At 47.0% G+C, this 27,849-nt stretch overlaps 1 protein-coding gene across 1 annotated transcript in view; it reads right to left on the reverse strand.

Annotated features, from left to right (window-relative positions):
• Aff1 (ALF transcription elongation factor 1) overlaps positions 1-27,849 on the reverse strand; it is a 101,362-nt gene that overhangs the window by 53,070 nt on the left and 20,443 nt on the right. The window contains exons 2-3 of the mRNA XM_052199176.1: positions 17,201-17,321; positions 15,918-16,790 (exon numbers count right to left, since the gene is read on the reverse strand). Of these exons, the coding sequence (XP_052055136.1) occupies positions 15,918-16,790; positions 17,201-17,321 (994 nt within the window). The remainder of the gene's footprint in view (positions 1-15,917; positions 16,791-17,200; positions 17,322-27,849) is intronic.

Below are 27,849 nucleotides of genomic sequence, written 5' to 3' on the forward strand. Positions count from 1 at the left end.
TTCCAGCAGAGTGTATCACTGGAAGGAGGGTACGAAACCACACAGGTGTATGATGTCCCTGTGTGCTCTGCACTGCCTAGATCCTACCCGTAGACGTGTGCACATACACATGCACATTTTGATTCTCTGCTGCTCCTGTCTCTCACAGATCATATTAACATACAGTTCTGATCTGAAACAACAGTACTACATTACTCTGTCAACCTCAGGATGTTTACAGAGACTTAAGCCTACTAAGTGTCCGTGTCTATCCCATTTTATAATGGCACACGGTGTTTGGAAGCCATGTCTAATTCCATGTTCATGGCTACTTAGACTTTAAAAAAAAAAAATACCTAAGGATAAGCCAGGCTGTAGAGGCATCCAAGAGGGAGTGGGTGGGGCTTTCCACCCAGGATGAGGCTAGAGACACTGAAGTTATAGGAATGAGATAAGCCATTTAATCCGTGCCTTGTCAGGAAGGACGGAAGGTTTTATCCGGGGTTTACTCCAAGGTAATCCAGGTGTCTCCTCCAGGAGAGGTGTGGCTTGTCTGTCTCCTGGCATCTTCAAAAACAAAAACTAGAGTCCAAAGGGGAACAGAAAGGAAAGGAAAGGAAAGGCAAGGCAAGTCCTGCAGCGCTAAGCCAGAGGCACAACTCCTGCAAGGAAACAAACAGCTTCAAACTCCCATGGGGACATGGGCACTGTAACCAATACAGGAGGTGGCAGGAAGAGACAGCCTTGATTTCCACATACTAAACAGGAAACAAAATTTCCACGGGATAGGAAAATCACCTTGGGAAGTATAACTTATTTATTATCATTACACCTGCCTAACAGGTACAAGTCTCTGGGTTCAATCCCCACCACAACAACAAAGGTTATAAAAAAATCATAGGTGGTTATAAATCATTTATTTAAACGTAAATTTAAAATATATTATTGCTCCTGTATGGCCTGTTTAAAACCAAGCTAAAGTAGATGTAGTGAATGTGAGCCTCTGCTCAATGCAGAATCCAGAGAAGAGAGACTCTAGGAAACAAGAAACCAAAGCCACAGTGAAACAAAAATAACAACCTTTCGAAGATGAACTGCCCCTCAGTTATACCTGACCCAGCAGCGGCCTTCCTGATAATTCCAGACACCTGGCACACAGCCCGTGGGGAAACAGTGCTGGGTGTGCCCACTTCCTTCCTGACGCGGTAATTACACCAGCAGCTGCAGGATGAACTGGGACGTGTAAGAGTTAAGAGCCTTGCTCAGGTCCTTTCAACCTGAACCTCTCTATTTGATTTATTGCAACAAGCACCATTGCAGCCAACTAGAATGCTCTCACATGAGAAACCAGAACAGTGTGGGCGGGTAACTTCAGACTTCGCAAGTCACCTGAGCATCCAACAGTAGGTTCGGGGATGAAGATAGTTTCTCCACAGACTTGTAGATAGAAAGATAGAACGAAATAGAACAGGTGGTGGCACACGCCTCTAATCCTAGCACATAGCAGGCAGTCAGAGACAGGTGGGTCTCTGAGCTTGAGGTCAGCCAGGTCTACAGAGTTGAGTTCTGGGACAGCCAAGACTCCATGCAGAGAAACCCTTTCTTGAAAAATAAAACAAAACAAGCAAACAAATAAACAAAAAGTACATCATGCTATTGCAGAGGACCTGAGTTCTAGTCCAGCACCCATATAAAGAGGCTCACAAACGCCTGTTGCTCCAGGAGGAACTAATACTGCTGGTTTCTGTGGGCACCCGCACTCATATGTGGGGTGCACACACACCTTCTAAACAAGATTCAAATTCAACATACCTATTGAAAACCAAAGCACTGAGATCTTTAAAGGGATGATTTATATTTTGGCTTTTAAATGATCTATAGCTTCAATGTCTATCTTTTCAGCTTTTGTCATATCATTCATTAACTCAGGACCAGTGTTTGAAGGCTATAAGAAAAAAATCATTAGCTATGGGAATTATCAAACATTAATGCTTTTAATTACCATAAAATATATTATCTATATACACTATAGTCAGGCATGGGGTATATAATCCTGTAATCCCAACACTAAGGAGGCAGAGGCAGGAGAGTGCTCAAGGCCTATCTGAGGAGCTACATAGTGAGACAATGTTTCAAAACCTACAAAAAACATAAGTCTGCATTTGCTACAAATTTGAAACTATGTACACGTTCTCTCTCTTCACTATTACTATTTTATAAGGAAAGCAGGCAGGCTCCAGAGTCCAAACAAACAGCCACACAAATCTCAAGAGGTAGCCAAGTCTCCTGTGGCAGGCCAAAAAAAAAAAAAAACCACCAGAAAGCTGTCTATCAGATGTACACAGAGGGAAAGACCAAGGAGGCTCAGCATGCCTGTAGCTGGAAGGCTTATTTACCTTGTTATAGTCATGCACACAGCAGACTAAACCAGTTAGTTGCACTGATTGATTCAGAAAGAAGGAAAAAAACAGTCAAAGCACCCGTTTCTGTTCAGCCCTGGCCATCGTCTCCCTCACTCCAGACTCTCCTGCTACTTTCTGGCCTTCCCCACCTGACCCTCTGGCTGGATACTTACTGCGGGGCAGTGGGGCACTTACCTCCCTGAGATGTCTTAATGCCTTCCTACATGGCAAAAAAAAAAAAAGCTTTCCTGTCTCAACACCTGCCCTGCCAGCCCTGCTCAGTGCCACTAGGTCTCTGTGTTGGAGTGGGAGCTGCAATGGCTGCACAGACAGGGAAGAACTTTGCATGTCTTCCCTGGTACAGAGCCACAAGGAGCAGGAGCGCTGCTCCCAGGCACAACTCCCCTGGCTCTGCTCCTAAAAACGCTCTCAAGTACGGCGTTGCTTAGCAATGTTTGCCTTCCCCCTGTACATTTGAAGTTGGCAACATCTGTCCCTTTGGCAATTTTGACTCATGCAAAGCACCATGTGCAAAGTTTAAAAGCATACAGCCTCACCAATGGGCACCCGCCCCTCCTCCCTTGCTCCCCAAAAAAACAAGAGTCCAAAATGGCTTACTCTTTGTTCTGCTTACAAGGACCGGAGAGAGATCAGTAGGTTTTATGGCAGCTGATGGCACAGAAGCAAACTATTTAAGCCACCAGTGGGAGCTCCTATTAAACTCCACCTAATAACTAGTGTGTCTGCACAATTACACCTGAGAATGTGTCTGAAATAAAAACTTCATCTGGCTAACAATTTCCTTTAGAACAAATTCTATCCCGTGGCATTATGTGCATGCAGGAGTTATCAGTGAGATAAAAAGCCAGGTCCTAGAGTAAACGTAGCGATCTCCTTCCCTCCTCTTTCTCTTCTTCCTTCTGAACTAGAGGTCACCGCTAAGGCCTTCTTAATGGTTAGCGAGTGCTTTACTACTGAGCTATACACCTCTAGCTCACTGAATGGTAATGTTCATATTCACACTATACTCAAACTTCAAGAACACAATTAGCAAAAAAAAAAAAATCTAATATTATAGATTTCAAGATAATCTTGTCATCTAAGTATTTGATACTTTATCAGTCACCTTAGCATTTGCTGAGGTTGTCATTACACATGTCATTACCTCAAAGTGCTGCAAACACACACATAAGACAGATGCATCTAAAAGTAACATGTGGATGGAAGGAATGTCCTAGTTCTTCATATAACTTTTAAAGCCTGCTAGGGAATTGAACGATGCTCTCTGTGCGTTTGTTCAAGCTCTTGGCATATGAACAGTTTTGTTCCGGGTACAACTCAGGCTATGATTTCCTTCAGCCAGCCAAATTTGATACATTATGAGCAAGTGTTTGCAAAACAATTCTGTTGAAACCAAGTTCTGGCTCTGAAGGGTAGGGTGGCAGTGTGCTCTCAAGTCTACTGGACACACACGGAAAGAGGCTGGGGCCATATTCCCTTCACCCAAGCACAAGGTCCTCGACTACACTCAATGTCACTTAAAACGCATACATGAACTCAGCATGCTAGGATCTCCTTCTCATTAGGATACCTGCTGGATGCTGACAGAGCTGCTGTCACTGTGCTCCTCACTGCATTGTGTAGGAAAAAAACAGGAGCAGATTCTTCAGCTTGGAAGAATCCTCTTGGACATCTCAGATGTCAAGGTCAACTTTACAGATTAAGTTCTGCCTACATACACTAGGGCGGATGAGCGAAATGCTAATCACCATGCCAGCCTCCAGCACCAGCTCCACCAGGGACCAAGGATTAGTTAAGCTCACTGTGAAACAGCTTGAACATGCTCCTGCATAACACATCCTTAATGCAAAACAGGCCTCTGTGTGTGGGGGTGGGGGGTGGGGGGAGCAGAGTCTTGTCTCACTATGCAGCCTTAGTCCGCCTGGAACTAGATATGTGGATCTCCAACGACCTCACAGAAGTCTACCCGTGTCTGCCTCTCAAATGAGGGGATTGGAGTCACACACACACACACACACACACACACACACACACACACACGGCCCTGTGGCACTACCTGTCTTACCCCGACACACACCTTTGCACTTCCCACCTCCCCACACAACCACCTGTAATTTATGCAGCTGCCATCTCTGTATCTCTGAGGGCACCATCACGACATCTGTGTCCTCGACGTGCTACTAATGAACTCTGAATTAACTTGGGTGGAGGAAGAAATGCTATAACTCTGGAGGGTGGGATCCTGTGCTCTAGGGGATAGGGAGGAAGGAAGCAGGGTGGGTGCTGTCCAGCGGGCGGAGTGCTGATAAGCCCTAAATTAGGGCTGAGAAAGACTTAAAACATCCCTCAAGCCATACATCAGACAAGGAAACGGGGAAGTCTGCGGGCAAGGAGCCCCAGGGTTGGGGTGGGGAGGAGGCTGCAGGCAGCAAGGGCCCCTCCCGCCTGCCTGCTGTTGGGACCAGTTTTCACTCTGTAGCACATACCGGTCACAGACTCACTGCCACCTGCCCACCCTAGCCTCCACTACTGAGATTACAGCTTTAAGCCATCAGAATGTGCTCATACAGTCTACAGGACAAGGACACTAGGATGTTCGTGCTCAACTATGGCAGTGTTACTGAAATTGTCTCTATTCTGGGTTTCTGACATAATTCCTACTCTTTAGGACAAAAACCATGATCAATGTCAATTGATAAAGAACTAATATTATAAGAAAGGGAAATAAGACATAGGCTAAGTTCCCTATTTTACAAATCATCTACAGCTGTATAGCTATCCTCCTGTATCCACTGTCCTCCTGTAGTGATTGAAAGCCTACACACACACACACACCGCCCTCACTGTGGTATCATGGAGGAAATCTTTAAGGCCTTGGATTGTCTTCACTGCTGAATATGTTGAGGCTGCCTCTGCTCCAATCTCCTTGGAGCTTCAGGATAAACCTGCAGGCACAGCCAGACATGAACTTGACAGTTATCACAAGACAGACGCTCAGCTCACTCAGCACAACACAGAACCACAGCGGCGTCACCTTGCATGGAGCGGTGTGGGGCCTGCCTATCTTGTTACCCCAGCAGTGTGTCTACAGGCAGAGGGAAGATGGGAAGCTTGGCCAAGAGCACAGCCTGTTGGGTGACAGTGGCCACCTCCTTGGAGCATTCAAGTCTAAGACCGACATGATCTCAAGGCCTCAACACAAGAGCCTCGAACATGTCTTCTGGCAAGCCTGAGTCTGCTCCTGCAATGGCGTGATTCTTAGAACCTCAAGCCTTAGAGAAAGTTAATAATCTCCAATTACTTCATGGCAGGGAGATAGGGCCTTTATGTCTCGAGCAGGTGGGTCAGGAATCCGACTCCTTGTCTCCGGCTTTACTTCTACAAGCCCTTCATCCACAGCCACAGTCACTAAAGATCACTGCACACCCTGTTGCTCCCCCTGAGTGGAGCCATTTGGTGTTTTCCAAGACAGTACAAGAAGAAGAGAGTCGATTGCTAGTGTGGGAGAGATGACTCAGCAGTTAAGAGCACCGACTGCTCTTCCAGAGTCCTGAGTTCAATTCCCAGCAACCACATGGTGGCTCACAACCATCTGTGATGGGATCTGACGTCCTCTTCTGGTGTGTCTGAGGACAGCTACAGTGCACTCACATACATATAAAATCAATCAATCAATCAATCAATCAATCATTTTTTTTTAAAAAGCCAATTACTGCTTTGTGGGGAATTCAATGTTTCCAGTGTTTGGTGAAACCTGTAAAATCAAGATTTCAATGTGGAGAATACTATTTTTTAGGTGTTCGCAACTCTGTACACTACTCCATAGAGTGCTCCTTAATGGGGCAGTGTTTCCAAACATTGCCTCAAATCCCTCCTTCTCTTACAGAGGGGCGACATGGAGAGAGACTAGAAGATAGGTATATTCACGTTGAAGAATCTCTTATTAACTAACCATAGACACAGATTTTATACAGTCTCGTCCTTATTTTGCCCAAAGTATTTCTGAAAGGCCCTTGGCCAAGGTTGCCAGATTATTACTTTAGTCTCTGCCGCGGTCTGTGTGGCTTCGGTAGGCTGGCACAGACCGTCTGACAGATCACCAAGTCACAGTGCCGTCAGTCACTGCCTGACCTGTGTGGGATGAGTTTGGGAGCTACAGGTGACATGCAATGTACCTGTCTCAATGAGGTTCAGAACAACACACCAGTGTGTCCCCTTAGCAACTGAGTCACCAGAAACCTGGGCGAACATAACGGAGGCAGATAAAGGACGTGGCTCCTGCACCACCTTTAAGGTGAGATCATTCGTCTTACTAGAAAATTAAGCAGAGGCAGCGGGAAAGCATGTCCAGGGTCAACAATCCCCGCGTTACTAGGATACCAACTAATGACACCTTTGTGGCTGGAGGAGATGAGCAAACGTTCCACCAGGTGTGGTTGGCTTATTCCCAGGAAAAGGGATCTATTCTATTCCATGCAAAACACTTAAGACTGAACCCTTGTCTACATTAACAACTTCCTGACGTGCCATTAAAAAACAAAACAAAACAAAAAACAAAAAAACTGGGCATGCTGGCACAGGCTTTTAATCCCAGCACTTGGGAGACAGAAGCAGTTGATCTGTGTGAGTCTTAGGCCAGTTTAGCCTACACACTAAGTTCCAGGACAGTCACTACTATGTAGAGAAACCCTATGTCTACATACATGCACATAATCATCATCATCATCATAAAACACACAAAAAACCTCACATGTAGAAAGCCCTTAAAAGACTTAAAGACCAATGTTGGAAAATGTGATTCTTTTTTAAAAAACCATGGCTCAGCAGCTGCTAGCACTGGCTGCTCATGCCAAGGACCCAGGTTCAATTCCCAGCATCCACAGGGAGGAGGCTCACAACCGCCTGAAAACTCTAATTCCAGGGATCGAATGTCTTCTTCTGAACTTATGTGAGCACTGTACACATAAGGGGGAAAAATGCAGGCAGAACCCAAACATACAACATTTTAAAATTACTAAATCTATTTTTCAAATTTATTTTTAAAATGAGTTTAGTGACAGATCCCTAGACAACTGTCCTAAATAAAGAGTATCATCTCACATCGCACGCTCCTCCCATCGGAGAGTCGCACATGTTAGGGGGATTGTCATTCAGACTCCAGGTCAGAAGTATAATAGGTTAGGGAATCTTCATGCGAGCACAGTGTGGCAGCAACTCTGGTTCTCAGCGAGTGCACACTTGTAATAGACACACTGACTTCTGACCCCTAAGTGCTTGTCTTGTGGAGGAAGAGACAGAGACACAATGTGGGGAGAGGAGCTGCTAGGACAGGAGCTCAGGGGAGAAGCCAGCTCTGAGAGGCTGCCACAGGCGAGATGCGGGGCAGCACCACAGGAACATCACCATGGGTAACAGGAAAAGCTCCAAGAGCAAACGGCAGCCAGGCCTGGTACTGTCAAATCGCCTCTATCGATAACGAAGAAGGCAAACGGTAAAGACAGGGCCAGAGGTGGGCACCTGAGGCAGGTTTTCCTGGGCCCCTAGAGAGACCTGAGCCAGTGAGTTTCAGGCCAGATTGGGCAAAATAATAAGACCACACAAAGGAAACCATGGGGAAGGAGTAAAAGATACGCTCACACAGAAGTACACACTGGGTTCAAGGTTGACCAGAAAGATCTCCGTGGTTAAGAGCACTGACTGCTCTTCCAGAGGTCCTGAGTTCAAATCCTAGCAACCACATGATGGCTCACAACCATCTGTAATGGGATTTGACACCCTCTTCTGGTGTGTCTGAAGACAGCTATACTGTACTTAATTAATAATAATAATAATAAATAATAACAACAACAATAATGATAATAGGTGCAGATAGGGCAGTGAGAAAGAGAGAGATGGGAGGTTTTCCATGGAGACTCATCAGGTAATATTCATGGGACTAAGCTGCCAAATAAACAAACTAGTGATCCTGGTACCCAGGAAGAAAGCAAGATGTCGCGAATTCAAAAAAATAAATAATGAATCTTTAAAAAAACCAAAACAACAGGACAGTGGATGAGAGGAAGAGTCACGAGAATTTTAAATGTTTAAGGCTAGAAAATGTCGTTCGGGTCATTTTCTACTTCTAGCAGCTGACACCTCCTTGATAAACATCACCAGGTGAAGGCACAGCCGTGGGAAGAAACAGGAAAAAGTATTTCCAACAGAGATGGAGCCCATGTAAAGAGGCAGAGGAGGAGGGTACACGGTCTGTCCCATGTTCCGAGACATCAAGTGTGCCATGACTTGGCGTGTTTTCCTGGGGCATCCAGGGGCACAACCCACACGGCAGAGGCCCGAGAGGCTAAAAGACCCTGGCACAGAGTGTCTGTCTGCTTCCAACCACTCAGCAGAAGTGATGGCGGACAGGAGTAAAAGGGCTCACCAGGGTGACCAGCTCAGAAGCTCAAAGACCTAAGTGCGGACCGGTGGTGGTCCAGTAGCCTGAGCATGGTGCAAGTGGAGGGGTAGAGCAGCAAGATGGAGAATAGGCTTGGGTGAGGGGCAGGGGTGTCGAGGAGGGCGGCTGGAGAGGGACATCCGCACCTTCTGTGAGACCACGGGGAGAAAGCAAACGACCGTGCAGGTGCAGGTAACTAGGTGAGAACAGAAATCTCATCTGTGTGGAGCAGCTTAGCCCTGAGCATACAGCGCTCACTCAGAACCTGAACTGAGTTTTAATCACAGCTTCCTTAGAAGCGTCAACAGCCCTAATTGCATTACATCCGGTGCCAACAGGCTGCCTGGGCTGCAGAGAAAATCGGGGTGCTGTAAACAGAAGCCGCACAAATCGTCACCGCTCCACCGACCAGCTTTCTGACAGTGTACTTGGCGACGCGGGGCTGGTCTTCTTAAACTCCTTAGGGACTCAGACTGCCACATGTAAAATGTGATTCGTGCAGATTCATGTCGCAGGTGGCTGTGACAGTGGGGAGAGATGGCAGAGGGGCAGGTGCTTTGGAGATCAGAGAAGGGCGAATGTAAATATTTCTGATTGCTTGTCTTAAGGTGAGATAGTTACTCCAAAGACTGCCGAGCCATGTGGCTGCTATTCAGGAGAGTTTGCCATGCCCAGGGATATGAGGGAAGTGGAGGGAAGGGGAACACGGGGACCCTGAAACTTCAGCAGGCGGATTTCTTTTCCCAGTTGGTTGGTTGGTTGGTTGGTTAATTGGTCTGGTCTGGTCTGACCGAGTTTGGCCAGGTCTGGTCTCTAACTGGAGATCCCCATGCCCTATGCAGGTGTTAAAGGGACTACACATATGTAACATATATTTACTGAAAACTAGCTTCTATGGCAATGCTGAAGCAAATGGTCTCTTTCTCTGGTTTTAAATGATTGAAAATCATTTAGAAATCAAACGGGAGGACTGGAGAGTTGGACCAGCTGCTCTTCCAGAAGAGGTTTACAAATGTCTGTAACTCCAGCTGCAGGAGATCCTACACCCTCTCCTGGCCTTCAGGGGCATCAAGCACACTTATGCATAGGCACACATGCAAGCAAAACCACCATACACATAAACATAAAAACTGAGTGCCAGGTGGTGATAGCACACACCTTTAACCCCAGGACTCAGGAGGCAGAGGCAGGAAGATCTGATTTGAGCCCAGCCTGGTCTACTGAGTGAGCTCCAGGTCTGTTGGGGCTGCAGGGACAAATCCTATCTCAAAACAAAAAAAGAAAGATCAAACACCACCCCCACCCCACACACACACACACACACACACACAGGCCCTGTGGTCTTGTGTGTATAAGTCCCCTAGGTTCAAGCAAGCACTGAAGTTTTTTAAAATAAAAAGTAAAATTTGGGAAGGGTCATATCTCTTGGAAATACCCTAACTGGGATGCATGGTATCTTTAAACTCATCTGGCTGAGCTTTCTAAAATCTACTTCAAAAACATAGGTGTCATGATTGGCCTTTCTGCCCCGTGCCCCAGGATTACAAATTCCTCTTTCTAATATCCAAATTCTACCTTCTTCTTGTGTGTGTGTGTGTGTGTGTGTGTGTGTGTGTGTGTGTGTGTGTGTGTGTGTTGCTTTTTTGAGACAGGGTTTCTCTGTGTAGCCCTGGATGTCCCGGAACTCACAAACCCTGCCTCTGCCTCCCAAGTGCTGGGATTAAAGGCGTGTGCCACCACTGCCTTACTTTTTTTCTTATAGTTTTACATTTTATTTATCTCAGGGGTGTGGTTATGCGGTAACTTTAGGGACTTGGGTCTTCCCCTTCAACTTGTGAGTTCCTTGGGAGAGGGGGGAGGAAAGTGGATGGAGAGATGTCTCCTGTATCTCTGCCATTGACCGTGTACTTGAGACACAGGCCTGTGTGCCAGGCAGCCAGGGCACGTCTCCTGGGCACAGGCTTTAGAGGTGAGACTTGGTGCCTGAGAACCGGGACTCCTGGCACAGAAGCTCTGCTGGTAACAGCTGACTAACTTGTCTTCTTTGGTCAGTGTCACTGTAACGTGACAGTTTCCTCTGATCCCTGCCAGAGTCCTTATGCCAGAGGCAGCTGCTGTGCCAACTGCCTGGCATCGTCATTGTGTGTCTGTGCCAGTGAAGGGGACATCAGTGCTGGGGATCAGGCAGATGGGGGGCTCAGGGTGACCCACATGAATCAGAATTCAGAATCAGGAGTTAGTCTGAGTACCTCTCTTTAGATTATAGGTGATGGGGTAAAGACTTGTGCCCTCCACCTCCAAAGAGGCTGGCAAAGTCCTGGACCTGCACGTCTAAATATAGAAACTTAAAAATAGTGACAAATGACCCACAGACATTTTGAGCAGAAGTTGTTAAGACAGTCCTGGGCCACGAGCTGCTTTGTTTGATGGTGTGTTTTCTGGGGCTTTGTTTTAAAGGCCAGTGTTTACAAGCTAGAGAATGAGATCTTCCATTCCCCAGAAATGCCCTGCTTTGATGAAAACCCAGTCTTCTACCTGCAGTTTTTGGACCTGGGCAAGGTTCTGAAACACATCTTAAGCTTTGACAGAACATTAAGTAATATATATATATATATATTTGAAAAGCTCAAAAATTGCTGGAAATGAGGTGGTGCAAAGAACAGAGCTGCCTGCCCGCAGTAGCCCAAGATGATGAGCCTAGCGGGAAGGTCTGCTGGGGTGGTGCTAGCTGGAATTGTTTTTTTCACTTTCTGTTCCTTCTCAAAACTGCCAGAAGTACATTTGGTACCAGGATAAGAAATTCCTGTTCCTCCTAGCTGTGCTCACACTTCACACACATACACACACACACACACACACACACACACACACCATGCCACCTCCCACTCTGGTCCCTAGAGCACTGACTCGCCCTAGCATGGGAGTCTCCCCTGCCTGGCTGCTATCCCAAACCTTTTTAACTCTTTCCTGTGTTGTTTCTGTGTCACTGTGTGTGACATTTAGTCAGCAGGAACAGAAAGTAAGATATGATGGCTAAATTAATGGTTTTGGTTTGGACTCTTTGGGCAAAACAATCAATACTTAGAACATATTTTAAGCAAAATTCTTAGGAAAGGGGAGTGCACCTCACTGCAAACTTAGCTTTTGAACTTGCATTTCTGTCTCCTGGTTGCCAAGAGGTACATAGTTTAACGGAAAAAAAAAAATTAGAAAAGAAAAAAAGAAAGAAAGAAAGAAAATCTCATTTAAATCTGCCGATTGCTCAGACTCCCCAAGAACTCCATAACCAGCTATTTTTACACTGATTTTGATATTTTTAGCTGTCGAAATCATTAGACTGACAAAGTACGATCTTCCCCTCCCCCATAAGGTTCAGGCTACAAACAAACAAGGCTTTTTTTCTCCTGGACTTCATCTATCTGAGTGAGCATGGCCTACTTTCGGCCTGCATTTCCCCCTTTAACCCCATGGCAATTTGTCAAACTCGGTCTAATCTTCTTAATCCCTTCAGCTGAAGGATTTCAAGTTTAATGTTTTAATCTAGGGGCCCTCAGTATTTAAGTAATTAGAGGTCATACTAGCTCTCTCCCTCACATAAATTACCTTAGTTTACTTTTGAATGCTAATTTATAATTAACAGAATTCTAAGAACTCACAGTGGTCAAGCATTTGAAGGTTTAGACTGAACGTGTGAATCAAAGAGCATCCTGGCATGGCCAGGTTCCTAGCGTTCAGCCTCAAACCTGGGATTTCCCTAATTATGCATATGCATAGGATAGTCTGTGAAAATTCAAAAGAACCTGCAGCACATATCAATATTCACAAGTCAGTAAACCCTTAAATACTTAAAAAATGTTTGACTAACATGTAGCAATTGCATGTATTTGTGAGAAATTATGATACTTCAATACATGTTTACAATGTGTACTGGTGTGTTCTGGTGTGGACTAGTATATTCTAGTGTATACGTGTGTTCTAGTGTGTACTAGTGTATTCTAGTGTGTACTCGTGTTCTAGTGTGTGTTAGAGTGTTCTAGTGTGTGTTAGTGTTCTAGTGTGTAGAGTATACATGTGTTCTAGTATGTACTAGTGTGTCCTAGTGTGTGCTAGTGTTTACTAGTGCATACTTGTGTGTTGTAGCGTGCTCTAGTGTGTACTGGTATATACTGATGTGTACTGGTGTGTTGGGAGGTTGGGAGTAGACTCTGCATTTAAAGTACTCTATCTAGCTAAGGCCAACCCTTGTGGCACCACTTTAGAAATACTGTTTGATGGTTTCTAGAATCCTGCTACACTTTCAATTCCTTACGCTATTCCCAACGTTTTTTTCATGCCTGTGAACTTGTGAAGAGAATAACTTTTCTAGTAGTTAATCTGGACATTCTTCTTAAAATTTTTGTTTTGAAAAATACTGTCCTAAATAGGATAACATCATCCTTTGGCATGTGTGCTCCGTGGTGGGGGCTCCTGATGCTGATTCATTTCACCTCACAGATGTCACACCAAAGCCTGACACCTCCACCCTGTCGCTCTGAGAAGCCGATAGACACTAAAGGATCCTTCGGGACTGGTCTCCGGGGCTCCTCGCTGTGGGAATCCAGACCTGTGTGTAGCCTCACCCAGAGTTCTCATCACTGAGCACAGCACCTTCATTATGTTGCTTCTAGAGGAGAAGGCCTTGTCTTACTAGGTAGCCCAGGCTCACAGATCTATCTGCAGGCCTCCCTGCTGGGATCAAAGGTGCAAACCATCACCAGGACCTCTGCTCTTTCTTTCAAAAGTTAAATATTAAAGCACTTTGAATATTAGTGAAAGTAATTTCCAAACCACAGATATTAGGAGAAGAAAATTAAAAGTGAGACAGGGTAAGAGGCTAAGTCTTAGAGACCAGCACCGGCTCCGGGAGATTGGGATACAGAGGCCGGGAAAGGAGCAGGCAGGAACAGACTGGACTGCTGAAAGTCATTACCCGATCCCTGAGGAATTTACAAGAGAACGATATTTACTAATAAAACACCCTTTTGTTGGATAATCTCTCCGAATCTCTGTGAGACCTTGAACAATGATTTTAACAGTGCTCTGTGGTCACTACGTATCTATGAAGACCCAAGAAATTTTCATGACCAGATTTGAGCAAGTGCATAGATGTTGCATCTATGTAGTCAGTAGGGCTAGACTAGATTTGGGATTTGAACGCACTCTTCAGAAAAAGGTGAAGGGCCAATGAGTTGGACTAGTGGGTAGAAGAGCCGCCTGCCACCAAGCCCGACAGACCAACCTGACTTCCATTCCACCTGGTGGAGGAGGAGAACCGACTCCAGCCAGTGAACCCGATGAACGGAACATTAGTGAAAGGAAGAGTCTGAAATATTGTTAAAAATGAGTCTGAGATCAGAGCCCTGCTTTGTTACAACAAAGTGTGCAGAGATCTCCACAGGCTGAAATCACAGGTCCAGCAAGCAGGCTCTGCCGCGGTGGGTCAGCTCTGTCCTCTGATTGGCTGTCCCTCAGACCACAAGCAAATGCTATTTTCTGAAAGTTCTCAAATGCACTCATTGTTTGAGAACTGAGTAAAGAAGCCAACATGTTTATTCTAAACCAAAGTGGACGGTGCCTAAAGGAGCAGGCTTCTCCACTTCCTTGTCCTGAGGAGCCACTTGGATCTTCCAGCTAAGGGCCCACAATCCCTTCTTTTACAAAAGAAAAGTCAACAGGAGCTCTCTGTGTAGCCCTGGCTGGCCTGAGACTCTGTAGACCAGACTGATCTCAAACTCAGAGATGGACCTGCCTCTGCTGGGGACTGGAGAGGGAGCCCATGGTGCCTGGCTTCAAACTCCCCCCATTTCAAGTGTTAGCAACATTAGTGCTCAAAGGAGCAGACTCTGGATCCCTAGAAGCCAGTGCATGCTGGGGGGAGGGGGAGCTGCTCCCTAGTATCCAAACACATTCCAGTTGGCAGAGGCAGAGGCAGAGGCAGGGGATGACAGAAGCAGCTTGGTGGAAATGCTGAGGACCGGGCTCAGAGATAGGCTATGCCATGGACAGGATTGAGAAAGGCGTGGGAAGTCAACCTGAGGCTTCCACATGCTCATACACGCACCTGCAGCCCCCGAGACACACACACACACACACACACCACCCCAACCCTACTCCCCACACAGATATGCACACAGGTATGTGTATATCCCATCTACAACTACAGACACCTATAAAGTAAATTGTTATTTTCAGACATTACATAAAACTGTAACCTGGCAACCTCTGATCAATATATAGGCAAATCAGAATGACTAAGCAAAAGAAATGCCTTCTACAGAGACAGGTAAGCATTAGAGTCACTTCATCCTGGCTAACTAGAAGTCCGAGGTGGGGGCACTCAGGAGAATTACTGTCGACACTGGACAATATGGTGAGAGGACAGCCCATCCCCCAACAAACATCACTTCCAATGAACTAGTGAACTTTCCTGTGTGTGAAGTGGTATGTGTGTGTATTCAAGAATACATACGTGTACATGTGTGTGTTGCCTATCTTTTTAATCACTGTGGGTATGTGTATGTGCAAATTCCTGCTTACTCTGTTTAGTTTTATTTGTATGTTATACTTTTTTAGATCAAGAAAAAAAAAAACTTCTATTCCTGTGACAATGGCAACCTTGTATGTGGGGTTCACGTACTATCACTGAAATTTGAAATTGGTAGTGATTTCTCTAAAAATTGAGATTGGGGAAGCCGGCTGGCGGTCGTGCATGCCTTTAATCCCGGCCCTTGGGAGGCAAAGGCAGGTGGATCTCTGTGAGTTCGAGGCTAGCCTTGTCTACAGAGTGAGTTCCAGGGCAGCCAAGGCTACCCAGAGAGACAAAGATTAGACTTGGAGAGTGGGCACAGCAATTAAAGAGGACTGGCTGCCTTTCCAGGAGTTGGTCTTGGTTCTCAGCATGAACACAGTTACAACAACGGGTAAGCCTGGTTTTAGAGGATCCGCTGCCCCTCTTCTGGCTAGGCATGCTGGTGGTGGCAGGCATACACACACAACCCCCAAATACAAGAGGAAAGAACGCCTCGAGAAATCCCACTTACCTCTACCGACTGCGAGGGCATCCTTAGTCTGGTGAGCTTGGCTTTGGCAGGCACTTTAAGGTCTGGTTTCTCAAAGCTTTGCTGGCCATAGTCCTCCAGGGGCGGCTTCAGCTCAGGGGACTCACTAGGGGCCTGATCCTGACCGTCCATGGGACGGACGTATGCCGTCGGCTTCTGCTGCATTGCAACACTTTTTGAGGGGAGAGGAGGGGGTGGAAATGTCTGGCAAGGTGGCTGAGGAGGGGCTGCAACAAGGCTGGTGACTGCCACCAAACTGTCATGAGGAGTCTCTTTATCTTGGGCCTTCACCGCCAGGTCCTTGGAAGACTTGGCCGCACAGCAGTTTTTACTGCTGCCCCCACTGCTGTGAGGCTTGCTGGTTCCCTGCGGCCTGGAATGTACAGGTGACAGAGGAGGGACAGGGGATGGCAACGAGGAGATCAAGGGTGAGAGCTTCCTCTCGGGAGCCGAGTCCCCGTCAGCTCTTCGGTCACACTTTCTGGAGCAATGTCCCTGACTGAGGCGGTCTTGAGTCAGATGCGGGCCGTCGGGCGCACCATAGATTTTGGCATGAAGACTTGGCACCGGCTCCATCCTCGGCTGTGCCATCTTTGGACTGTGGCTAATGCTACCAACAGAAAGCGATCCAGGAGCAGAAGTGTGGGCAGGCTGGTGGTAGACATGTGTGCGGAAGGAGCTGGAGGCAGCGCCACTCCCCCTGTCATGACTTAAGGGGTATCTGGGCTTCCCCGGCCGGTCCTCAGAGCCATCCAGGCAGTGGGCGTGGGACTTGCTGTTCAGGAACTCCTTCATGTCTTCATAGTCACCTAACATGGTCTGTATCCGGCTTGACAGCTCATCGCCTTTTGCAGTCTGAAAAACAGAGACAGCGGACTCGAATGCTTCGGAAACAAATCTAAGCAGAGCGATAATAAAGTATGATATAATTACATTCACATAATTTAAACAGTTAATAAATTATTATGTAATAACAATGAGGAAAAACCCTCTCAACTTAGTATGGAACGCAGTGTTAACCCACTTCCCCTGCCACAGACACACATTGCAGAAGACTAACATTACAAAAGAAAGCCACACACTTTGTTAATTCTGACTAACAGTGTTCAAAGAGTTTTCAGATTTTGTTTTCAAAAACAACCTCTGGGATACATTATTTTTCTCACTTGTGACCCCTGATTGAACTCGGTTACATGGAATGACTTTTAGCATCAGGTTTGATACTGGAACAGGCCAGACGTCTCTCTTGCACATGCAGTGAGTACCTTGTAAGGTTCTGCAAACAGCGGAGCCTTCTCAGGAAATGCCTCTTTCTCTTGGTGAGCTTCTTGGTTGCGTCTTTCCTTCTCTCTGATTCGAAGCAGGTTTCTATCTTCATTGTACAAGCTTTTCCAAAGAAAAGAGAAAAAAAGGTCATTAGTATTCATGTTTGGTTACGCGCACGCACGCGCGCACACACACACACGCACATGCACCCGCACACACGCACACACACACACACACACACACACGCACGCACACAGGCGCGTGCGCGTGCGCGTACACACACACACACACACACACACACACACACACACACACACACACGGGTGGGAGGAGGTAAGAACAGGGCCAGGAAGCACAGGCAGGGATGTAATTACAGAAGGTGCACTGGCATTGCACAGGCTGCGTCTCAGCAGCGAGGGGCACAGGCTGCGTCCCAGCAGCGAGGGGCACAGGCTGCGTCTCAGGCTGTGCGCAGGCTGCTCCTGCATTCGAGCTGAGTTCCCTGCCCAGGACATATATCAGGCAGCTCGCAGCTCACACCTGCAGTCTAGCTCCAAATCTAACACCTTTTTTGGCCTTAGTGGGCACCTGTGGGTGTGCGCTCACACACACATGCTCATGCATGCATGTGCACGCCCTCTCCCTCCCTCCAAGATAAAAAAGGAGCAGGAAAGTAGCCAGGGACTGCAAATCAAGCTGGACCAGGGCCTCACACCAGCAACCCAACAACTGAGGCATAAACAGAAAGACAGCCACAAGTTCAAGACAATTCTTGAAAAGTCAAAAGGTCAAGCCCCCAGAACACCACTTACTTCATTCCCCATGGGTACCTCAGCATATAAAACCTGGAAAGTTGGTTTCTACTTATTTCAAGTATAAAGGATCAACATCCAAGTCTAGATGTCAGTTCTAAGAGTACCACACAGTCCAATTTAAACTACATTAAAAAAGAAAATGTATCCTACATCATCATTGGCTGTGGTGTCAAACTAGTTAAAATGTGCTCATTGACAGGCAAGTCAGAGACTGGAAAAGAGCTGATTGCAGCCACATTCTCAAGCTACAGCCAGGCCTGCACCACTAGTAATGCAGCCTGCTCCCACAAGACTGTCCTCTGTGATCTACAGTGAATATGGGAATAAAGAATTAAAATTAATAATAATAATGAGGAGGAGGAGGAGAGAAGGAGGAAGAGGAAGAGGAGAAAAAGGAGGAGAAGGAAGAGAAGAAGGAAGAGGAGGAAGAGGAGGAGGAGGAGGACTCTGTAGACCTGCTTCTGGGAATCTGCTAAGACTTCTCTCCCAGAGCTTTTGAACAAATAGAACAGCCAAGAAAATCGAATGTCTCCCAGCTACCTTCCCAATTCTAGCTCATGTCCAGTGGCCTCTCCAGGGCCCTCTGTTACTCCCTCCTGCTTCTTTTCCTCTTCACAGTAGGGCAGAACTCTGCAGTTTGGGGTGGGGAGGTGTCAAGACAGGTCTAGGTAGTCCTGGCGACAGACCGGCCCTGGAACTCGCTATGGAGAGCCTTTGGCCTTGCACTCACTCTGGCCTGGTGCTCTGACACGGACTTCCAGGGCAGCCACACAAGACAAAGAAAGGCAGAAAAAAACAAAAACAAAACAACAAAAACAACCCCACCCCAAAACAGACCTTGCTGATGCCAAGAGTGTGGAAGGCAAAAGACTGCAGGCACGGGCTAGCCAGGGCTACACAATGAGAGAGCTAGCCAGGGCTACACAATGAGAACTGTCTCCATACCTTCCCATCCCCAAATCCAGAGCTCTGCCCCACTGTGAACAGCCTCTGTCTACCTCAGAAAAAGAGACCTTCCCATGGCAAAGCTCCCAGTCAGAGCTGGGAATGGCAGCTTTACAACTGACAGGCTATTTAATCCTTTGTTTAATTTCCACATCAATCGAACACTCAAGTATCATTAAGCAAAGTAATCCTGTATACGATAACAACATCCCTAAGCCCAGCTCAGAGGCAGTCAGGTATCTGCATTCTCCTAAGGCTTCTCAGCCTGAACTAAAGAGAACTACTCTAGAAGTAACCGCGAGAGCACAAGAAGGCAACACTCTAAAACTAGAGAGCCTCCCACAGATAAGAATTAAATTAAGGACTCTGGTTAATTAATTAGAAGCCCAGGTGTGCCGGGGCAAGCTGTTAATCCCAGCACTTAGGAGGCAGAGGTAGGGAGATCTAGAGTTCCAGGACAGCTAGGGCTATACAGAGAAACTTGGTCCTGAAATATATTAAAAAATAAGGAGAAATCCATACCAAACTTGTAGTGGCAAACATATGTAATCCAGGAACCGTCTTTAGGCAAATTGTTACTTACTGTCGCTGAAGAGCCACCTGTGCTGTTGCTGTCTGGGGAGTCCCAGTCTAGACTGGAGACTCCTCCACTGTCTGTGGTCTCTTTCACCACAGCAGAAAGGCAAGCAACCAGTTCCCAGGGGCCCAGGGTTGCCTGGGAACGCAATCCGGGCTTGCCTTTTGACTTTGTGTTCGTACAGGTGTTTGCCAACTACACCAGGCAGGCTCCTGGTTCGCTCACTCACTAGACGTCTGCAGGAGCTCGAGTGAAAAGGCCCTAGGCCACACTTTTTCCCACCCAGAAATTGTTTTAGTCCTTTTGACATCAGGAGCAAGGTGAATTTCAAAGCAAAGCAGTGGCGTCATCTGCAGGAGGGGTGGGGCCTTTGCTGACCAGCGCTGGGCAAGGTGGGGAAAGACAGGCACTCACACAGCCACTGCGTGCACGTGGAGCAGAGGACAGCCTGTAGAGCTTTTCCACCACATGAGAGCTCCGGTCATTAATAAACTTGAGCTTTCTTGGCACGTTAGCCGCAGCCATCACCCTTTCTTGTCACTGTCACTGGTACGTGTCTGTCTACGAGCGTGCACACGATGATGCTGCATCACGTGTGATCTGGGTTCTGGGAATCCAGAACGTGGGTTGCAAGGCTTGCTTGACAATCATCTCACCTGCTGAGCCATGTCACCAGCCTGGACAAACTTCTTAATGAGGGGATCCCCACCCCACCCCCACCCCGGAAGCCAGCAAAGGTCTTATTGATTCTCCCTCTGTAATTACCGCTGAATAATTACAAGTTAACTATGGCTTTAATTAAAGGCAACTACCTCCCCCAAGAGAAGCAACAGATTTTCACACTCTTGCACACTCAAGGTAACACCATACTGATATCCAAAAGGCCTTGCTGGGGGTGAACACACTCTGAATTCACACAGCCTCCTGTGTGTAGAAGGACAGGTTACAGAGCCCAGGATCTCCACAGGAAGGCCCTCTGGAGGAAGAGCCTGCAAGCTCCTTGGTGAGGACACTATACAGAGGACCAGCTGCCCCGCCCGCCATGCTGTTCCTCAGTCAGCAGTATCCTGGACACTTACTTCACTGGCTTTCTCTATTCTGTTTTCAATCAGACCTGGCAAAGTAGAATTGTTTCTTTAAAACACCATTTTCTAAGTCGGAAAAAAATAAGGCTCAAAGACAGACTGACTGACAAAGTCCTGGAAATCCAAGCCTGGCGTCAAAGCTTATGCTCCCAGTCGCTGGGCTGAGTTACCCAGGGTAGTGTGCTGGCTGCTAATCACTCTTAATTCCTTCGAGGAGGTACATGGCAATCCAGGTATTATCCCTGCCGGCAGAACAATCTCAGAACCACAGAACGCATGACTGGTTCCACTGACTCCACAAAGCCCTTACAGGAAGCTGCCTGAGAGGGGGCCTAAAGGGCACAGGCGCTCTTCCACTTCCAAACCCTGACCTGCAAGCAATCCTCCTTTAGATCCTTGTTAAATTTTTACAAACTTGAGGTCACTGATCCCACAATAACCTCATATACTAAAAGACTCGTGTGAATTTACTTCATGGACAGGCTGTATAAATAACCTTGCACCTAAGCACCCATACTATGCAGAAAGGAGGTGCTAAGATTCCTTCTGGCTGGGGAGCCAAGGCATCCACATTCCAGGGTTTCCACGGCAACCCCTCAGTCCTCATCAGCAGAGAAGACATGAAGCCTCACAGTCATTGGAGTAATTATTTCATAAATATAAAATTTAAAAAAATTTAAAAAGCACATGGGTTGAAGTGTTATGCACAGCCCCACCTGCAAGCCTGATTACCACAGAAATCCAGGTTCCAGGGGGTGCTGACAACATCCACAGGCAGGGGTGCCACTCAGTAACCACAATCTGGTGTCATGGTGCTCTTTTTACTTCCTTTGGGGGGGGTCACAACGGCAGGGGTTGGATCTGGGAGGATGGAAGGTTCCAGGCTGAGTTACCCAGGGCAGTGACTGCACTCAATAAAAGTATTATGGGGGAAAAAAAATCTCCATTCCCAAAAAGAAGGGTAAAATGCACCAAGCTTCAGTGAGGAGCTCTCTCTCTCTCTCTCTCTGGAAACAACATTTATTTTGTCTTCAAAACATGGAGCCACCCTATGTTTAAACAACATTTGGGGAGATACAATTTAATGTGTTGACATTTTTCATAAAACCAATGTGTAAAAGGTTTCCAAGCTATCGGGGTGGTAGGAACGGGAACAAAGAGCAAAAGACAAGTGTAAGCGGGGAAAATCTGTTTCTGCTCAACTTACACCAAAATATACACCAAACTCCACGAACCTAACTAGCAAACTAAGCTAAAAGAAGAAATGGAGTAAGCTCCAGGCCTCAGGCTGCCCAGTACCGTGTGCGTGTGTGTGTGTATGTGTGTGTGTGTGTGTGTGTGTGTGTGTGTGTGAGAGAGAGAGAGAGAGAGAGAGAGAGAGAGAGAGAGAGAGAGAGAGAGAGAGAGAACACGAGCACTCTCAGGCAGAACACCACACTGCAGAATGAACACAGGCCAGCTGAGCTGGACGACAGCACACATGTTCTCACTGACAGAACTCCCCACACTAACTCGGTTGCATATAAAATGAAAACTAAAAAAACTGAACAGACCTCTGTAAACCTAAAACACACAGGGTGTGCTCGCTTCCAGAGAGGTGGTGAAAATCCTGGAAGACTTCAGCTCCAATTCCTCACACCCTCAGAGTACAGTGATTAAGTCAACCCCATGCTGGGCCTGTCAGGGCGCATTTACTCACAGGCTTCTCCTTGGGGGATGGAATGTGTCACAGAGGAGTTAAAGTACTGAGAAAACCCAACTCTGTAGGCATGGGGGTGGGGGTCCTCTCGTCTCTTTCCTTACCACTAATGAGGGAAACAGCAAAGGGGTGGGGGTGAGGAAGGCCTTACACCACACAAAGGCCGAAGCTGGGCTGGAGACGTGGGGCGGCATGCTGTGGTAACGTCCAGCTGAAGAGCCTTCTCCCGGGCCAGAGCTCAGAGCTCACAAGTCTTGCCACTAAACTAGGTTAGTCAATCGGAGTGCTGAATACCATTCACGCTCCCATGGCAACCCAGGGCCCGCGGGGCTGCCTGTGAACAGCTGACTACCCATTTATCACCCCTGACTGCTCACTCCACGTATGCCTTTCCCTCAAAGATGTCACCAGCTCCCTCTAGAATTACTGCTCAAAGTTTTAAGTCTCCTTTGGTGAGTTAAACCCCAGGAGGGGGTTGGGAGGTGGGTTGTGTGTATCTCCTTTCACACATCTCTCCTTGTCGCCAGAGAAGAAATCAACCAACTGGCCTCTGGCTCACTAATTTGAAGCTCTCTGCGATGACCGTACAAACAGAAACAATTTGTAAGACTCCTGACTTCCAGCCACCTTGCCTTATGAATAGGGACGCGTATTTGTGTAGCAAGTGGCTGGAAGAGAAGGAACGGGACCGGTGGCTTCTGTCACGTGACTTTAGAACACTGGGACCGGTTCTGCCTGACTTACACTTGTCTTCTGGCCTTTGTTTCCCTTCCAAAAGCTTGGGAACTTTCAGTTTTACACATTGGCTTTAGGAAAAAATTGTTCACACATTTTAAAGGTCTGTTAGTCTGCCTTTAAACTGTCCCAGTGTTGCTAACAGAAGGCAGACCCATGTTCTGTACGCAAAATAAATATTGTTTTCAAATACAGAAGCTACTTCCCCCCTAATTGTATGTGTATAAGAAGAATGTGCGAGAGGAGGCTTTCTCATAATAAAAATCACTCAGCTAAATCTTCCAAGGTTTCCACTCTTTAACCTCTCTCTCCCTTAAACTAAAACACACCACAAACAACAGGCTGAATCAGGAGGGACTTGGTCCCCAAACACACACTCTTACAACCCAAAATTGATGTTAGAAAAACAATCCAGTGCCCCACCAGAAGAGAAGAGTGATTCTATCAGCTGTTTTCCTGAGGCTGAACTGAACCCAGGGATCATCTTGTGTTGTTAGGGCATCCCAACCCCTTACCAGCACGGCACCCCCTTCACAAAATGTAAATCAGGCTTGCAAGCACTGCCCAGGAAACCTCCTGCCCACACGCTCTCCTGAGGGTAACTACACTCAGGGAAAGAAATGGAAACTCTCGTTACACATCATAAAGTCTCTCTCACCATTCGGAGGAGGCAGTTTGCATACCTTAGATGCATGTTACAAGTTTTAAACTGATGGAGTTGAGTAAAAGCCATGCCAACTCTAATGAGACAACATGTTAACTCACCTTGCAGAAGAACCTGCCAGATACTTTTGCAAAGGATCCATCACACTTTACACTCTGTAAGGTGACCCAGGAGACTAGGGTGACATGGTTACCCGCTAATGTGGTTCCCGGAGCATTCTGTGTATACTCACAGCATGCTTTGTGACTGGTGTAGTGGTGCACAGCTTCAATACCATCACTTGGGAAGCAAAGGCAGGCTGATCTCTGGGAGGCCAGGCTAGCCTGGTCTACAGAGTTGAGTTCCAGAGGAACCAGGGCTACCTAGAGAGACCCAGGCTCCAAAAATAAATTTAAAAAAAAAAAGCTTTGTTGCAACACACACACACACACACACAAACACACACACACACACACACACACACAAACACACACACACACACACACACACACACACACACACACAGCAAAACAAAATGGAGTATGAAGAAATAGTGTGATATTATTTTGCAAAGCTCCAAACAGTAGATCAGCCCCATATTGTTAATCCTAGATCCCTGTGTATGAAGCAAAAGCCCACAGCCTGCAGTAAAAACAGAACATGACCAAAGTCCGAGTGCCAGGGCTGGCGTTTATGGCACACTGGCTTCTCCTTGCAATACGTGTGGATATGTTTAGAGAGGCTAAATCATCAGGTTAATCTACAGGGAGAGAAGCATAATTACCTGCCTTTTTACTAAGCTGGCTTACGGTGATCTGCTGCCCAGCAGAAACAAAAGGCAAAGGCTGAGAAGACAAGCTAGGCAGCAATACAACACAGCACATAGGTCTCTGCCTTCCAAACATATCAATAAAAGTTGGGGGGAGGGAGGAGACCGACCGGGCTAGCGCAGCGGCCAAGCAGTTAAAAGCACCGGCTTAACCGGCTGTAACTCTAGTTCCGAGTTATCTGATACCTTTGCCTCCCCTGACACGGAGCATGCACATAGTGCATGGGGATACATGCAGGCAAAACACCTAAACACATTTTTAAAAAAAATTTAAAAACACTAGGGCTAAAGGGATGGCTCAGCAATTGAGAATGCCTAACGCTGCCGAGGAAGAGAAGGTTTAGTTCCCAGCACCCCCAAGGCCGCTCCCAACCATCTTAACTTCAGATCTACCAGACTCAGTGTCTTCTGATCTCTGTGGGCACCTGGCATACACGCAGGCAAGACACTCATACACATAGAGGAAAAGAAATAAATCGCACGTGCGCGGATTATAGAATTATAGAAGTCATACCAGTGAAAGGTAGTAACTTCTCACCTCAAAGTTTTGGCAATCTGTAGGCAGATGTTAATAAAATGCTTTTATTGTTATGTGAAATGCGAAACAGATTAATAGAACTAAAAAGTTACAGAAAATTCTGTCTTTGTGACGGCTTTCCCCATAATAGTACTCTGCCTGCTGTAAACTTTAGAGACATACCAGGAACACCCGCTCCCTTGGAGATAAAGGCCGCCCATCTTGAGCAGATCTGTCGTGGCATATGCCTTTGATCCCAGCAGAGGCAGGTGGGTCTCTTGAGTTCCAGAGGCCAGCCTTGTCTACAAGAGTTCCAGGACAGCAAGGGCCTCACAGTGAAATCCTATCTCAATAACAACAGGAAGGAAGGAAGGAAGGAAGGAAGGGAGGAAGGAAGGAAGGAAGGAAGGAAGGAAGGAAGGAAGGAAGGAAGGAAGGAAATCTGCCACTCATCTGAGTGCTCCTGCCCTCCTCCCTGCCCATCCCCCATCAAAATGACATTGTTCATTTGGGGCTGACAGTGTTGTTGGCTTCCCAGGAACAACCAGAACCCTTGGCCTCACGTGACCGATTCTATTGTTCTCCTTACTACTCAACTGCGCAAGAAGGGCACAGTAACACTGGCCCAGAAGATAAGGAGACTGACTGAATTTGGCCTCATTACAGCCATGAACTGAAAGAGTCCTGCCTGTGGTCACAACTAAGAAAGAATGTAGGCACACGACCTTTGGGTCCTATTATTTTTAAACACTCACTGCATTTAGTTCACCGCTTTTCATCTCCGGAGAAGCAAGTTAATAATGCTGGAATGCTGAATCCGATATGCAAGTGAGGTACTGTATGTACCTCAGCACTGGGGTGGAGAGCCAACCAGCTGCTCTCCTGGGCTCTCCGCCTCCGCAGAGCTGACTCCCAGATCTTTTAAACTCCTAAATCTGATCTTATTCACCCCCCTGAGGCCCGAGCCTCCCACAGAATTTACAGCTGCAGAGGGAGGGTGGTGGCAGCAAGCATGACCTCTAGTGAGGATCTGAGAACCCTGTGTCACGTCACCTCTCCAAGCAGAACTCCAAGGGCTGGGAGGCAGGAGAGCCCAGGTCGGAGCTCTTCATTATCTTTATCAGGCTGCACTTGCCATTGTGTTGACAGCTATCTAATCTAGATAGACTCTAGACGTGCCTAGGGTAGTCTTCTTATCCTAGAAGCTCTTTGAGGACATAGACCCCTCCTGAGGGGGCCATTCCTAGCACCGCACGCACTTACCTACTTAACCCACCCTATCTGACTGAAGTGATTAGACTCAAACACCAGTCAGCCACTGAGAATCCTGCAGAATTCTGCCCCTCTGTAAGATGACAAACTGTGATTCACTGTCTGATCCTAAAATGGATCTTGCCAGCTGATTGTTCTGCCCATGAAATGACTCAAAGCCTCAAGGATGCTGACATCACCCCTTCCCAGACGCTCCAGGCGAGCCGCTGAGTAACTAACTCCATGTGCTCAGTGAAGGCTGAGAGGAAGTTATCCGCTTACCACAACCGCTAATTCATCATAAAACTGTACTAGACAGAGGGGCAAGGGAAAAAGATTTAATAACAAATATATACTGATTTTTAAATCAACAGACTCAGGATGTTTATGTGTTATGCAAGGGTTGGAAAGAGGGCATGTCGGACTTGAGCACTCAAGTTTGATCCCGGGAAATTCACATGTGGGTGGGAAGAAAGATCCCTGTGAATGTCCTCAGACCTTTATAAGGTGCTGTAGCATGTGTATACCTCAAAATATACATGATGGATGGATGGATGGATGGATGGATGGATGGATGGATGGATGGATGGACGGATGGAAGGAAAGACAGACAAATAATTCCAATGTTATATTTAGGGCTTACACTGGCTGGTTTTGTGTGTCAACTTGACACAGGCTGGAGTTATCATGGAGAAAGGAGCTTCAGTTGGGGAAATGCCTCTATGAGATCCAGCTGTGGGGCATTTTCTCAGTTGATGATCAAGGAGGGAGGGCCCACTGTGGGTGGTGCCATCCCTGGGCTGGTAGTCTTGGGTTCTATAAGAAAGCAAGCTGAGAAGCCAGGCGGTGGTGGCACACGCTTGTAATCCCAGCACTTTGGGAGGCAGAGGCAGGCGGATTTCTGAGTTTGAGGCCAGCCTGGTCTACAGAGTGAGTTCCAGGACAGCCAGGGCTACACAGAGAAACCCTGTCTTGAAAAAAAACCAAATCAAAAAAAAAAAAAAAAAAAAAAAAAAAAAACTAAAAAAGAAAGCCAGTAAGGAACATCCCTCCATGGCCTCTGCATCAGCTCCTGCTTCCTGACCTGCTTGAGTTCCAGTTTGAGTTCCAGTCCTGACTTCCTTTGGTGATGAACAGCAATGTGGAAGTATAAGCTGAATAAACCCTTTCCTCCCCAACTTGCTTCTTGGTCATGTTTGTGCACATATAAAAACCCTAAGACAGGGCTAAAACTCCAAAATCCAACCCCCCCCCAAAAAAAACAGTCAACAGAGGAAGGACACAGAAGGCATTAAACATGAGAAGCGAGCTAACAGGTCCCCCTCCACAGTTCAGAGCTGTCGGACCGTGCCTGTGCTGCAGGGTCTGGAAGCTACAAGCAGCAAGTCTAGAGCCCAGGGTTTGAACTTCAATCCATGACAGACATTCTGGCACATTCACCTCGATGGCCACCTCCCTCCTAGAGCCACACCGCCTTCTTTTCAGTCCAGAAACAAATCCAGCCCTGCCCTGTCTGGACGCCCAGGCCTGGAGCTGTCTCTCTTCTCACTGG

The sequence above is a fragment of the Apodemus sylvaticus genome, chromosome 11 (assembly GCF_947179515.1).
Source record: "Apodemus sylvaticus chromosome 11, mApoSyl1.1, whole genome shotgun sequence".
In the NCBI taxonomy this organism is placed as follows: domain Eukaryota; kingdom Metazoa; phylum Chordata; class Mammalia; order Rodentia; family Muridae; genus Apodemus; species Apodemus sylvaticus.